Genomic DNA, 12,259 nt, shown 5'->3' with positions numbered 1-12,259 from the left:
TGTGATTTTGATGAATGCTGAAATATTTGTCACAGGTCCTGTATCTGGACTTCTCAGATGGACTGAAATTTGGCTGCACTGATTCAAAATCTGGCAGTTGGAAATCACAGTATAACATGCATTCAGTGGGAGATGTACCTTTTTTTTTTAAGAGTATTGTTTCAAGAGAATAAATTAATGTCGACAAAACTGTATATTTTGTCACTTCACTAGTTTTGGCAAAACTGCCTTGCTACAGCATGGAGGGAATCTGGGTTCCTATCACCTAACAGGCACTATCACTTCACTTCAAGAGAACAGAAAACTTCTCATTGATGCACTGACAATCTGTGAAACAAAGGGAATTTGTTATCATGCTACAAATCCCCATTCAGAGCCCAATTAAAAGTGATCAAGTAATCTTGATATAAAGTAAAAAAAAACCTTTTTAAAGTTTAAATTGTGTTGCAGAGAAAGGAGAATGGAAGGATTAAAGACTAAAAATGACATGCAAACCAGTTATTAATTTAGCCCATTCAGTGTGGAAAGCCTCAGGAGGAGCTTTTACATTCTTGTTAATCACATTTTCTTTAAAAATCTTTCTCTTTTCTGCACTGGTGTAAAATACCTAAAGCTTATCTTTGGATATTTGTTTGAATGACTCCTTATGTGTCCCTTTGTAACATCACCATGGCCCTGATGATGTCAGGTACAGACAAGTTATCTGATAAAATGCAAATGTGATGTCTGAATACATGATTTAATGTGTTTGACATTTTTAAGGTGGCTGTGGAAAAGGCAGAAGAGCAGCTGGGCTCCTTTGATTATTATTACACACCTCCTATCTTTTGCAGCACGGCCCAGACAAGGTTTTTTTAAATCATGGGGTGAACTTGGCACGTGCCAGAGAAATGGAACATCTCCCAGCAAGAAAAAACATGTTGATACCTACTCACAGAGTGAGGGGAAGTGATGGAAAAACAAAAACTCAGTGGTTCAAGTGGAAACCCAAACCTGAACCATGATGATGAGCAGGTTAATGTGCACCAGCCACCCACAGCCAGAACAATGTTTGGCAAAGGTTAAAAGCAAACAGTTTCTGCTGCTTCCCCCAGCACTACTCACGTGGGATGTGGGTTTCCTCTGGCTTCACATTTAATTGTAAAGTCCTCATCAAAGGGGTAGGCAACCTGGGTGTGGGATTGCTCCGTGATTGTTGGAAGCTGTGAGACTGAGCACAAAGAGGTATCGGGTTAAATCACCAAGCAAGCAAAACAGAGCTCCCTCAGGTCCTTCCTTGGAAAGGGACAATGCCAGGATTGCCCCACTCCTGCTAAAAGGGAGCCTTGCCTTAACAAAAACATGATCATCATCTTCCTGGTATGGACAATGCTCTCTGCTCCCCCAGACTGGTCACTGGCACTGCCCAAAGAAAGGCCCAGCCCAGGGGCATCACCTGCTCACGTTGAGAGCTGGGACTGTGCTACCCCTGCAGCCAAAGCACAGGGCCATGGGCTGGGGAATTTATCCATAGGGCAAGTCAATAACTGGCTTTTAATCCAGACACAGATTCACACACATGAAGCAGCAAACTTGTACCTCTGTCCTGGATAAAATTGCCAAGAAATCCATGGACTGCAAGGCTGAGGTAATACCCCTCCAGGGTGCAGAGTTACCACTCACACGGTCACGCAAGGATGTTGCGCTAACGTTGTTTTTTTCTGAGGGAATTAAAGTGTTGCAAATGCCTGTGTAGCAGAGCCACACGAGGGAGAACACTCCCTGCAGCAGGGCTGGGGATAATGGGATCAGCACATTGTTATAAACAGCCAGGAAGAGAATTAACATGCTTTTTGGTTGCTATTTGGAGTCCAGGAAGCTCAAAGCTGGAGCGAAATGTCTGATTGTATCGTGTGGTCTCAAAGCTGAACACTTTCTAAGACCATCAGCTTCACTGATCAGAAAGAACTCTTTTTATTAAAATATAAAATGCTTCATTAAAGCAAATTAATGGTGATGTGGTTCCCTCACGTAAAAGCAGTGGGTGCCCAGGCAGTTTGTCCTGCACTTCACAGGCACAGCTCCACTTCTGCTTTATTGAAACGCAAGGAGCTGCTGCAGAACCTTCCTGAAAAAAAACTCTCTACTTTCCAATGCAAATTGGGACAGCTTTAAAAAACTCTCCTCTAACCCTGCTTGGTTGCCTTCCCCTTTGCAGCCAGGGCTGTTGGCAGCTCCAGAGTGCTGACAGCTCACAGCAGCTCCACGGGATGCCCCAAAACTGGCTCATGTCCTACTCTGAGGCCACATCACTCAAAACCCTGCAAAGAGCCTACATTGCTTTTCCCTTAGGTTTATTTGTTTATTTTCCCCCACCATAATTCATAAACCCCAATATTGTTGAGTTTTGCTTTGTTGAGGCTGTTTAACCACTCCCCCCCAAAACAAACAAACAAACAAACAAAACAAAACAAAACAACACCCAAGTGTAGTTTGCAATCTTCCTGGTCCATTTATGTTTGGAAAATGCAAAGCTCAGAGGTCTGGGCTGTGCTCCAGGCAGTGGGGTCCACGGGCTTTGCTTGGATTGTTCCCTATGAGCCTCATCCCATATTTTACACGTGTCCTGGAAGCACATGGACCGTGTAAAACAGGCAGTTTAAATGCACCACAGCCAGAGAGGGACACAGGGGGTGCTCCCTGGGGGGGGATACAAGGTACAAAATACCTCCCTGGGGACCAACATCCACCCTGAGCCACACAGCTGTTCCTTTTCCAGGCTGGAATGCTGGGTTGCAAGACAAGAAAACAAGGATATATGTACATCAAACAAGCTTCAGGGAGATTCAGAGCCAAAATGAGGAATTTATGTGAAGGACAAACCCAAACCCTCGGAGCTAAGCTGTGTGTTGGATGGCAAACACCAGATATATGTTATTAGACAAGTTCACTGCTACATTTAAACAGGCAAAACCAGAGTAGCTCTACTTTGTATCACACCTGAATTTCCCAAAGGCCAGGTTGTGGCAGGATTAAATTTAAAATGGAGCAACTTGAAAGGAGGATTTAATATTTTTTTTCTGCAGGGGAAGTTTAAAAGGAAAAAAGGGGATATCAAACAAAACAGCAAAGCGTACAGCAAATAACTACAACTCACCTGATAATGGTATTTCAATAGCTGCTGCCAAACTCAATACAAAGAAAAACAGGCGTATGGTGATGCCTTTTGTGCTTAATAGCATCTCCATCACTCTTCTGTAAACAAGGAGTCCAAACACAGAATGAGAGATACCTGGTGCTTCCTCTCACTGTTGCTTCAAATCAGATGTAGGGATGTGAAAGTGGAAGTCTAGTGAGGAGAAGAAACAACAATATTACCCTGCAAAATGAACTTGGGTCTAACAAAGCTGTAAATTAAGTAAATGCTTCAGCTAAATTGCAAATTGCACTAAGTGGTCCAATTTCCTCTCCTCTCTCTCTCCATCCTTTGGTTTCAGGAATAACCCCTATTACATCTCTAACAAAAAAAACCCCATATACACAAAAGTACAACTCTATTATAGCACAGAAGGATAATTATTTTTTTTGGGGGGGTTGCAATTAAAAGTAGGGATGGTTTAAAATGCAGTGTATTTGTAATCATTCCAGTTCATAAATTTTTCTAATGAGAGTTGTGTAAGTTGGAAAGTAATGTAACAGATCTAATGAGAGAAATTTGGTACACTAATGACCTTGTTCATAAATCTCATCTGTCTTTTATCTTTCATTTATGCTTAAAAAAACGACACAATCTCATTTAGTTCATTAATAAGGACCAGAACATGAAACATTTGCTTTTCCTCCATAATCCCAGAACTCCTATAGGTAGGTTTTACACATTCCATTAGACACCCTTAGGTTCTTCATTACAAGGCAAAAATGTCTTTTAGCTGCCAAAAGGAGACATAACCAGTGCTAATGAGCATTCAAGTGTAATTCACAGAGAAGTGAAAGTCTGGTTTAGATCAGACAGCAGGAAGAAATTGTTCCCTGTGAGGGTGGGCAGGCCCTGGCACAGGTTGCCCAGAGAAGCTGTGGCTGCCCCAGCCCTGGAAGTGTCCAAGGCCAGGTTGGACAGGGCTCGGAGCAACCTGGGCTAGTGGAAGGTGTCCCTGCCCATGGCAGGGGGTGGGACTGATGATCTGCAAAGTCCCATCCAAGCCCAAACATTCTGAGATTCTTTGATTCTATGGATGTGGGTGCACAGAGGATTTCATGCAGCTTCATTCACGGTATCTCAGTGAATTATGAACCACTCTAAGGTGTGTTTTGTACCTGTGCACCCTCTAACACATAACGCTAAGGGACATCAGTCCCAAGAGAATTTAGACCTCGTTGTCAAGATAATTTCACAAGAGCCATTTTTAAGACAAGTCTACTGTGCTGGAGCAAAGGAGCAACCCCAGCCCTGTGCAGCACAGTGAGCTCTGACTCCAGCCACCAAGTTCACAGGCAGAGCTGTACGACCGTGGCAATCCATTTCCAGACTAAGCCTGGCTCAAACACAGCTCTTGGATCTTTGCACATCCCACCCGGTTAATCCAGGGATCAGAAAAGCAATCCCGGGATCACCAGGAGCAGTTGGCACTGGGGGCAGGCGGGAGGTGGGACCAGGGGATGCTCGTCCTTGCCCAGCACGGCTGGAGCAGGGACAGAGCTGAGCCACAGCCCACACACACACAGGATTTTCTCCTCACCGTTGGTTTGCTGGACCTCTACAAAACACAGGCACAAAGCAGAGATTCCCCTTTTACCCAGCACGCTCCCTCTCGCTTCAGCTCTTGGGGCTGAGCAACAGGTTGTGCTGTGGCCCTTCCTCCAGGGTAACTTCTGCTCACATGGTCTCCAGCTCATGAAAACTTCCTGGAAGGTGAGGTCTTTGAGAGCAAAATCCTTGGATGAAGGTTGAAATTGGCCAACGAGGGGCGGGCGACAGACACCATAATCACATAAGCCTCATTTGTTTAGAAATGAGGTTAAAAACCAGATGTCTTATAAGTATCTTAGGTAGCGAGTGTTTGCTGATGGAAGAACCTGAGTAATCTGCTTAGTGCTGGTTTCACAGAGGGGGATGGTGCAGAAGGGCACTGGAGGGGACAGAGACCCTCTGGCTTTGCTGCCACCCCCAGGCTGTGCCCGAGTGCAAATCAGGCAGAATGAGGCAGCACCAGCAGGTTCTGTTTTGTAGCAGTCAGTGTTTCCCACAGTTTGAGTTCTCCTGGCTCTAACTGGTGAGTAATGGACCTTTCCAACCCTCAGCCTGCTAAAAGCTGGGCTGTGTGACAGCCTGGGGGGCACCCAGGACACGGAGCAGCCCCACCTGATGGCTGCTGTCACCGCAGGACAGGGCTCCCACCCTCCCTCACCTGCTCCTGGCAGACACTCACCTCCAGATCTGTGTCAGCCACAGCAAAACAGATGCTCTGACAGCAAACCCTCTGGACACAGAATTGCAATTTAGGCTCATAAAAATCTGACCAGTGTTGCTGCCTGCAGATGGTACATCCCTGGCAGTGAAATCCTCCTCTCCCCCATCTGCTGACAGCTCTGGGGACCAGAGCAGGCAGGTCAGGATGCCAACCAGAGGCAGGAGAGCTGGGATTCCAGGAGGTGTGCAGCCTGCTAAGGTCACAGGCTGAGCAGCAGCAAGTTTCTTTTTATATCAATCTTACAAAGCATCGTGTAGATTCAGATTAAATTCAAGGAAGAAACCAGGAACACAACTCGATTCTTTACCCAAACCCATCAGCTCACACATTTTTTTTTTTTTAATAAAGTGACAGAGCAAAGCAGAAACATTCCAAATAAGCAGGATATCCTTTATCCTGTGGTACAGCAGGACTTGCCTCTGCAGGCTGCTGTAATTAGTCGGCCTGTCTAGCGCCTCGCTCCTCTTCCCTGGCTGGAATACTAATGCAGGGGCTGACAACACCAGCACTGGGAAGCAGCCAGCACAGGGGGACTGGTGCTGCTGGACTTGTGCACAGCCAGAGGATACTTCCAGAGGCCACTCAGAAATCTCCCTGCACTGTGTTTTACCTTGGCTGGTTTATTCTGGGGTGGATTCCCCAAGATGCAGCCCCGGTGTGAGAGGAACTAAGCAAGAGGAATTAAGCACCTCCATCTTTGTGGAGGTGTTTGCCTGGTGATAACTATCCAGCAAGATAAGCCTCCTGTTCCCATGTCATATATATTATCCCTAATGGAGTAGCAGAGGTGCTGTCTGGGCTGACAGCAGGTACTATGGAATGCCAGCCCTTTATGCACATCTCCCCCGGCCTCTGCTGCACCCTGTTCTGGACAATGCTGGTCCTCAGCACACTGACAGGTGAGACTCATCCTCCCAGCAGAGACCTGTGCCAAGCTATTAACCTCATTTAGGGTGACTATAGACAGGGCTGCCAAGCTGTAGGTGTTTAGGATGGCTTTAGGTGTTTAGGATGGCTGTCACACCCTTGGCTGTCCCACCGAGCCTCAGGCCCACAGCTCAGCTGAAACTGCAGAGATCCTGATTAAATCACCAACCTCCCCTCTCATCTCCAGCACCCAAACAACCCCAAGTCCCTTCCTAAATGAGCCATATCAGACGTTCTCCATCAGATGCCCAGACATCCATCCATCCATCCAGACAGCCCATCCATCCCGGCTTCAAACACAGCCGCATGCCCAAACTTCAGGCAGCACAATCCTTCCCTCCTGGGACGATTAAACTCCAGCCCAAAAGTTCTCATCTTGTGCCAGTTCCTAGCAAAGGAACAATTTAGTTGCTTCAGTAATTTGGAGAAATGAATGAGGGAGCTGTGCAGGCACTTGGCAGCCGTGGGCAGGTTTCGGTCTCGCTGGTGCCAAAGCACAGCTCTGTCCTTGGGGGTGGGTGAGTGCCAGAGAGCACCTTGCAAAATCCTACCTTGGTAAAACATCAGCCCTGCTCTGAGGCAGTGTTGGGTCAGGCCCAGAGCTCCTGTTTTTCATGGAATCACTGCATGGTTTGGGTTGGAAGGGACCTGCCATGGGCAGGGACACCTTCCACTAGCCCAGGTTGCTCCAAGCCCCGTCCAGCCTGGCCTTGGACACCTTGTGGATGTGGGGCAGCCACAACCTCTCTGAGCAGCCTGTGCCAGTCCCTCACCATCCTCACAGGGAAGAATATCTTCCCAATATCCAATCCAACCCTGCCCCCCGTCAGTGTGAAGCCATTCCCCCTTGTCCCGTCTCAACAAGGGGTTGGGAAAAGCCCCTCTCCACCCTTCCTGTGAGCCCCCTTCAGGTACTGTCAGGCTGTGAGGTCTCCCCAAAGCCTTCTCTTCTCCTTTTCTCCAGGAATTCCACCTCCTCCTTTGTTCTCACGAGGAGCTGGCTGCAGCATCCCTTGGACCAGGGAGGGGGGCACCAGATTGCCAAAGAAAACCTTTCTTCTACCCAAGGAATGAACACGTATTGATGCAACAAATGTCACATTCACAACCCCTCCTCTCCCTTTTGCTTTCCCCCCCCTCCTCCCTCCATTTCTATCCTTCTATTTGCTTTTCTCTGCCTCAGGCTTAAGTCAAGTAATTTGAATTCACTGCAAATACTTATCTGTAGTTCCTTACCTGCAATTCATTATTTACTGTGCTGTTCAGTTAATAGTAAATACTGATTGCTCTAAGGACAGCTCATTTGTTTGTTTAATGAGCTGCCTTTAACTTAGACTGAGCAAATCTTTCAAAATATCAATTTTTTCCAAGGAGCAATGCAGTTCCAGAATCTTTTATTATACCCCCTTACTTCCAGAAGGATGTAATAAAAATATTGGACAACCAAACAAGAAAAAAATTAAATTTCCATTTATCTCATCAACCTAGTGAAAAATTTTCCCTACATGTAATTACTACATTAAAATTGCTCGTAAATAGTAGCAGGATGACAGCCAAAATTCCCAGATTACTGGTCTACTGCTTCCAAGAGAAATTATATTGCACTACTAAATATGGCATCTACCTCAGCTGTTTGGTTCCTTCTTCAAATATGTACGGTTTGGTTCTTGTTTAAATCCTGTACAGCACAAATATTCAGGAAAGTACTGGAGTCCCACAGCTTACCACTGGGACATCTCTGGGCTAAATTCTTCATTAGCTAGAACTGGGTTTAATTTCTCAGTGACTTGTAAGTAACAAGATTTTTAAATAAAAAGCCATTTGCAATTAGAAATTACAGCCTTCTGTATGGTCACAGTTACAGAAAAACAGAAAAGCCCTTTGGAAAAAAATTGCTTTCTGGTATAAAAAATAAAAATTTGGTTGTTTAATGATACCACATGGAACCATAAAGGTTGGAAAAGACAGGTTCAGTGAGTATATAATATAGGAGCTTAATTAAGTCCTCTCACTTTCTCAGCTACAGTCCCATGGTTGGGGTTCAGCTTGTGGAGGATCAGTGCTCCAGAAGCGTTGCCTCCATCTCCATCCCTGCACAGGGTCAGCCTGGACCTGGAGGCTCCAACCCATGTAATCCCTTCACCCCTACCACCTCTGAAGATGCAGGGATGTTCCACCTGCAGCTCCCAGGACAGGTTCCCTGGGATACAGGCAGAGCCCCAGGGAACACATGGAATTAATCACCCCTGTGCTTTTCCATGCCACAAGTAGGAGTAGCTCCCTACTTCACTAATTAGCTGGGAAAGGCTGAGATTTATACCAGTGAAACCCTAAATGTAGTGCTCCAGCAACAGTATTTATGCAGCTCTAGATGTCTTTTTTTCCCCCTGCAAACCCCCCACGTGCAGAGTCACTCAAGTGTTTGGAAAAGATGAGAGGGAATATTCATAGGGCCCCCTCGTTTCACTTCAGGTGTCAGTGTTACACACACAGCTTTTCCCCTAAAAGCTTTTTGACATCCCAGTGCTAGTGGCAGGGAGAAGATAACCTTCACTTGACTCTATCCCAGCCACCTATTTTGGGATGTTGTCGGTTCTTAAAAAAGCAGCCCATGATGCAAATGCTGGAAGTGATTAAGATAATCACCCAAATGAGAAAGCTGCTCTTCCTTCCGTGGCAAAATATTTCCAAATAGACAGTAGCACAAAGCTGGAGTGGAGATATTTTTTTTAGATGCAATTCCACTCTCAGGAGGTTTAGTGAGAAAAGTCTATGTATTATTTATCCTGCCAAGGACTTCATAAACCTTATTGGACAGCACATCTAAAGTAAAAGTTCTCAGTGTAGTTAAACAACTTCAGCATTATTTCACAAAATTTATGTGTTTCAAATATGATTGCAACTATTATTCCTTCCCAATTTCATAATCCATCAGTCTTTCAGTTTCCCAAACCACAAAACCACTCTAAAAATGTGATGGAATGAATATAATTAATAAAGAAATACGTACCAAAGGCCGTGAAATGTAGCACAAGCAGCAGTAAAACATTCACTTCAATAAACAGTGTATTAGAACTAATTTCCCTGGGACAAGGTTATAAGAAATAAATAAGGAATCTGGGAGCCCAGCTTGTCAGGTCCTGGTTTCCTGGGAGGGCAGTCAGCCACAGGGTGGGCAGGGGGATGCTCTGTCCCCAGACTGTGACAAACATCTCAGTTGGATGTTCATGCTGATTGTGTGGAATTCAATTTATTATGTTTCTGACTGAGCCATCCTGAGCTCAGTGAAGTTAAGAGGTGCACAAGCACCTTCCACTCCGAGTGTCCAACCCCACTAGAAGGCACCAGTACCAATATGATTCCTGACAATTAGGTTATCTGAATAAGTTTTTCCCCTTCTTTTTTTGCTTACACCTTCCAACATACGCCATCAGATGGCTCCTTTCAAGTCAGCAAGAGTTTGGGTTTGGGGTTGGGTTTTTAAAACAGCAATGTTTCTGGAAATACATGGTATTCAAACTTAATGAGTAATTTAGAATCACAGAATCACAGAATGGTTTGGGTTGGAAGGCACCTTAAAGCTCACCCAGTGCCACCCCCTGCCATGGGCAGGGACACCTTCCACTAGCTCAAGTTGCTCCAAGTTCATCCAACCTGGCCTTGGACACTTCCAGGGATCCAGGAGCAGCCACAGCTTCTCTGGGCAACCTGTGCCAGGGCCTCCCCACCCTCACAGGGAACAATTTCTTCAGTACCCATTTTGATCTTTCTGCTCAACCCATCCAATGTTAACTGGAATTAATTGAACCCACCAGAGGATCATTTGTTAACTTAAATAAAACTCCCCAAATCTGTATTTGCTTCCTGTGAAAATCTGCGTGAGCAACTTTAAGACCTGGAACACTTGACAAAACTACCAACAATACAAACTGCTCAACTGCTGAAAACAAAATTCACTTTTGCAACTGTGGATATTCACAACAGAAACCTGCTCAGAAAGTCACAGCCCTGCAAAGATGATGAGGAGCCCCAGGTTTGCCAGCGGATCATCAGATCCACTCTGCTGGAACCTCAAAATGCCTCTGAGCAGCACTTGTAATAAAGACTCACAAGAAAATCCAGCCTGGAAATCAATACCTGGTTTAGCCTCTTCATAACCAATGAAATAAACCCTCACTGTGGATGGCACTTGCTGCTGATGAAAACCTCATTATAGTTTAGTTGTGGCATTGCTGACACGACACTTACAAGTAAATTGAGATAACCACTGGTGTGGTTATTTGTACCATTAGAACACACAGCCCTGAGTGCCCTGCAGCCAAATCCCACCATTGGGGATGTTCTTAAACCTGTGAGTAAATACAAATATCTGTATTGATTTAAAGAGAAGAACAGAGCTTAAGCAGGACACCAGGTGACCCCCAAGTGGCTCTGACTCAGCCCTTCTGATGGGACAGGCATGTATAAGCACCAGAGGGAGTGCAGGAGAATCCTCTCCTGCTACAGACACCTTCCATCTCCTACTGCTTGGGGACTTTCTAAGCCAGATGCTGCAGCCAACCTCTAGTCTGTAATAGCTACCAACGGGCCTCTCTTCCACCAATTTAAGTTTTTTTTTCTTTTTACTGCTTTGATGAAATATTTGACCTCCATCAACTGAATTAAGGAGTCCCTCAATATGTATTAACATGTAAGTGTTAAATTTACTGCTCAATAATCTCACTGGCTCTTCCAGCTCTCTACAGGTCCCCCCCCTTGGCATCAGTTCTGAGTGTGCAATTCCTTGTATCCCCCCTTTGCATTCCCATTGCCAAACTGAACCCCCCAGAGCAGCAGCTCAACCAGAGCATGTGCATGTGGTGGGGTAACTCAGCAGCCCAGTTTGGTCCCAGGTCCTGCTTCCCTGTTTATCCTCACTGCAGGTGCAACTATTCCTCCCCAGTTCACTTTTGGACTGGGTTAACTGGGCACCTCTGAGCAGTGGGAGCTCTGGGCCACCACAGCAGCTCCTGGAAGAGAGGAGGTCAGGTCTCTAGACACAAACCTAATCTTTTCTTCAGTAGGAACCAATCCATATCTTTACATTCATCTTCTATCCTTCTTCCAGTTCTACTGGGGCAGCAATCTCTCTTTCAGGGGAAAATGTGGATTTAATATAGTGTACCTAAGGTGTATATACCACATCCTGCAGCATAAATTGCTGGTGCAAATGTTCTGCAGACTCCTGAGAAATCTACAAGTATTTAATTAGCAAGTTTTTAAGGCATTTAAAGTGGAATTAAAAATACCATGTTGAAATTTTAGACTGTGTTCCTTCATTGCACTATGAAGTGTACTTTGCATGATTCTTGTACAAGTCACCACAAAATAAGGTTTATATATGCACATTTACAGATGCAAGAGCAGCCTAATCCCCCCACGTGTGTCTGCTTTATCTCCTTCACTCAAAGGTATGGCCATGCATTCATTCATTTTTTGTTAACCAATGAAACCAGAGGGATTATTCCAGCACAAGGAGATAACGCTGTAGCAGAGGAATGTCGTGACCTACAAAACACACAGTGACCATCACTGGTAACAAACCAGCCCAGATCTGAGCTTTGCAGATCCACCTGAAAGCACAGCAGCCTGTTAAAAATTCTGCTGCTGTCTGAGGCTTTTGCCACTCTGTATTTCCTGGAGATACTACGTCTCCTACACGAGCTTACCACGTTTCTGCCTGAAACTAGTTATATATTAATTGAAATTTTGAACAGCCATTAGCATTTCAGCTCATAGGTCAAGCATGAAGCACAAACCAAAGGACTGCAGCAAGTGGGCTGGGTGAGTGGGGGTGAGGACGTGTCAGGCAGGCACAGAGGAAAGGAAAGCAGGTTGCAGTTTGT

General features: G+C 45.4%; 1 protein-coding gene across 9 annotated transcripts in view; it reads right to left on the bottom strand.

Moving 5' to 3' along the window:
- Window positions 1-12,259, bottom strand: part of CHL1 (cell adhesion molecule L1 like) — a 145,539-nt gene that overhangs the window by 57,173 nt on the left and 76,107 nt on the right. For all 9 annotated transcript variants that reach the window (XM_017829894.1, XM_017829887.1, XM_017829893.1 and 6 more), the window contains 2 exons: window positions 3,137-3,328; window positions 1,105-1,210 (listed from right to left, as the gene is read on the bottom strand). In XM_017829894.1, the coding sequence (XP_017685383.1) occupies window positions 1,105-1,210; window positions 3,137-3,227 (197 nt within the window). In that variant the 5' untranslated portion in view covers window positions 3,228-3,328. The remainder of the gene's footprint in view (window positions 1-1,104; window positions 1,211-3,136; window positions 3,329-12,259) is intronic.

Source organism: Lepidothrix coronata, unplaced genomic scaffold (genome assembly GCF_001604755.1).
Source record: "Lepidothrix coronata isolate B3197 unplaced genomic scaffold, Lepidothrix_coronata-1.0 Scaffold170, whole genome shotgun sequence".
NCBI classification, from domain to species: Eukaryota; Metazoa; Chordata; class Aves; order Passeriformes; family Pipridae; genus Lepidothrix; species Lepidothrix coronata.
Note: the sequence above shows the minus strand (reverse complement) of the source record. Positions and strands in the feature narration are given on the sequence as shown.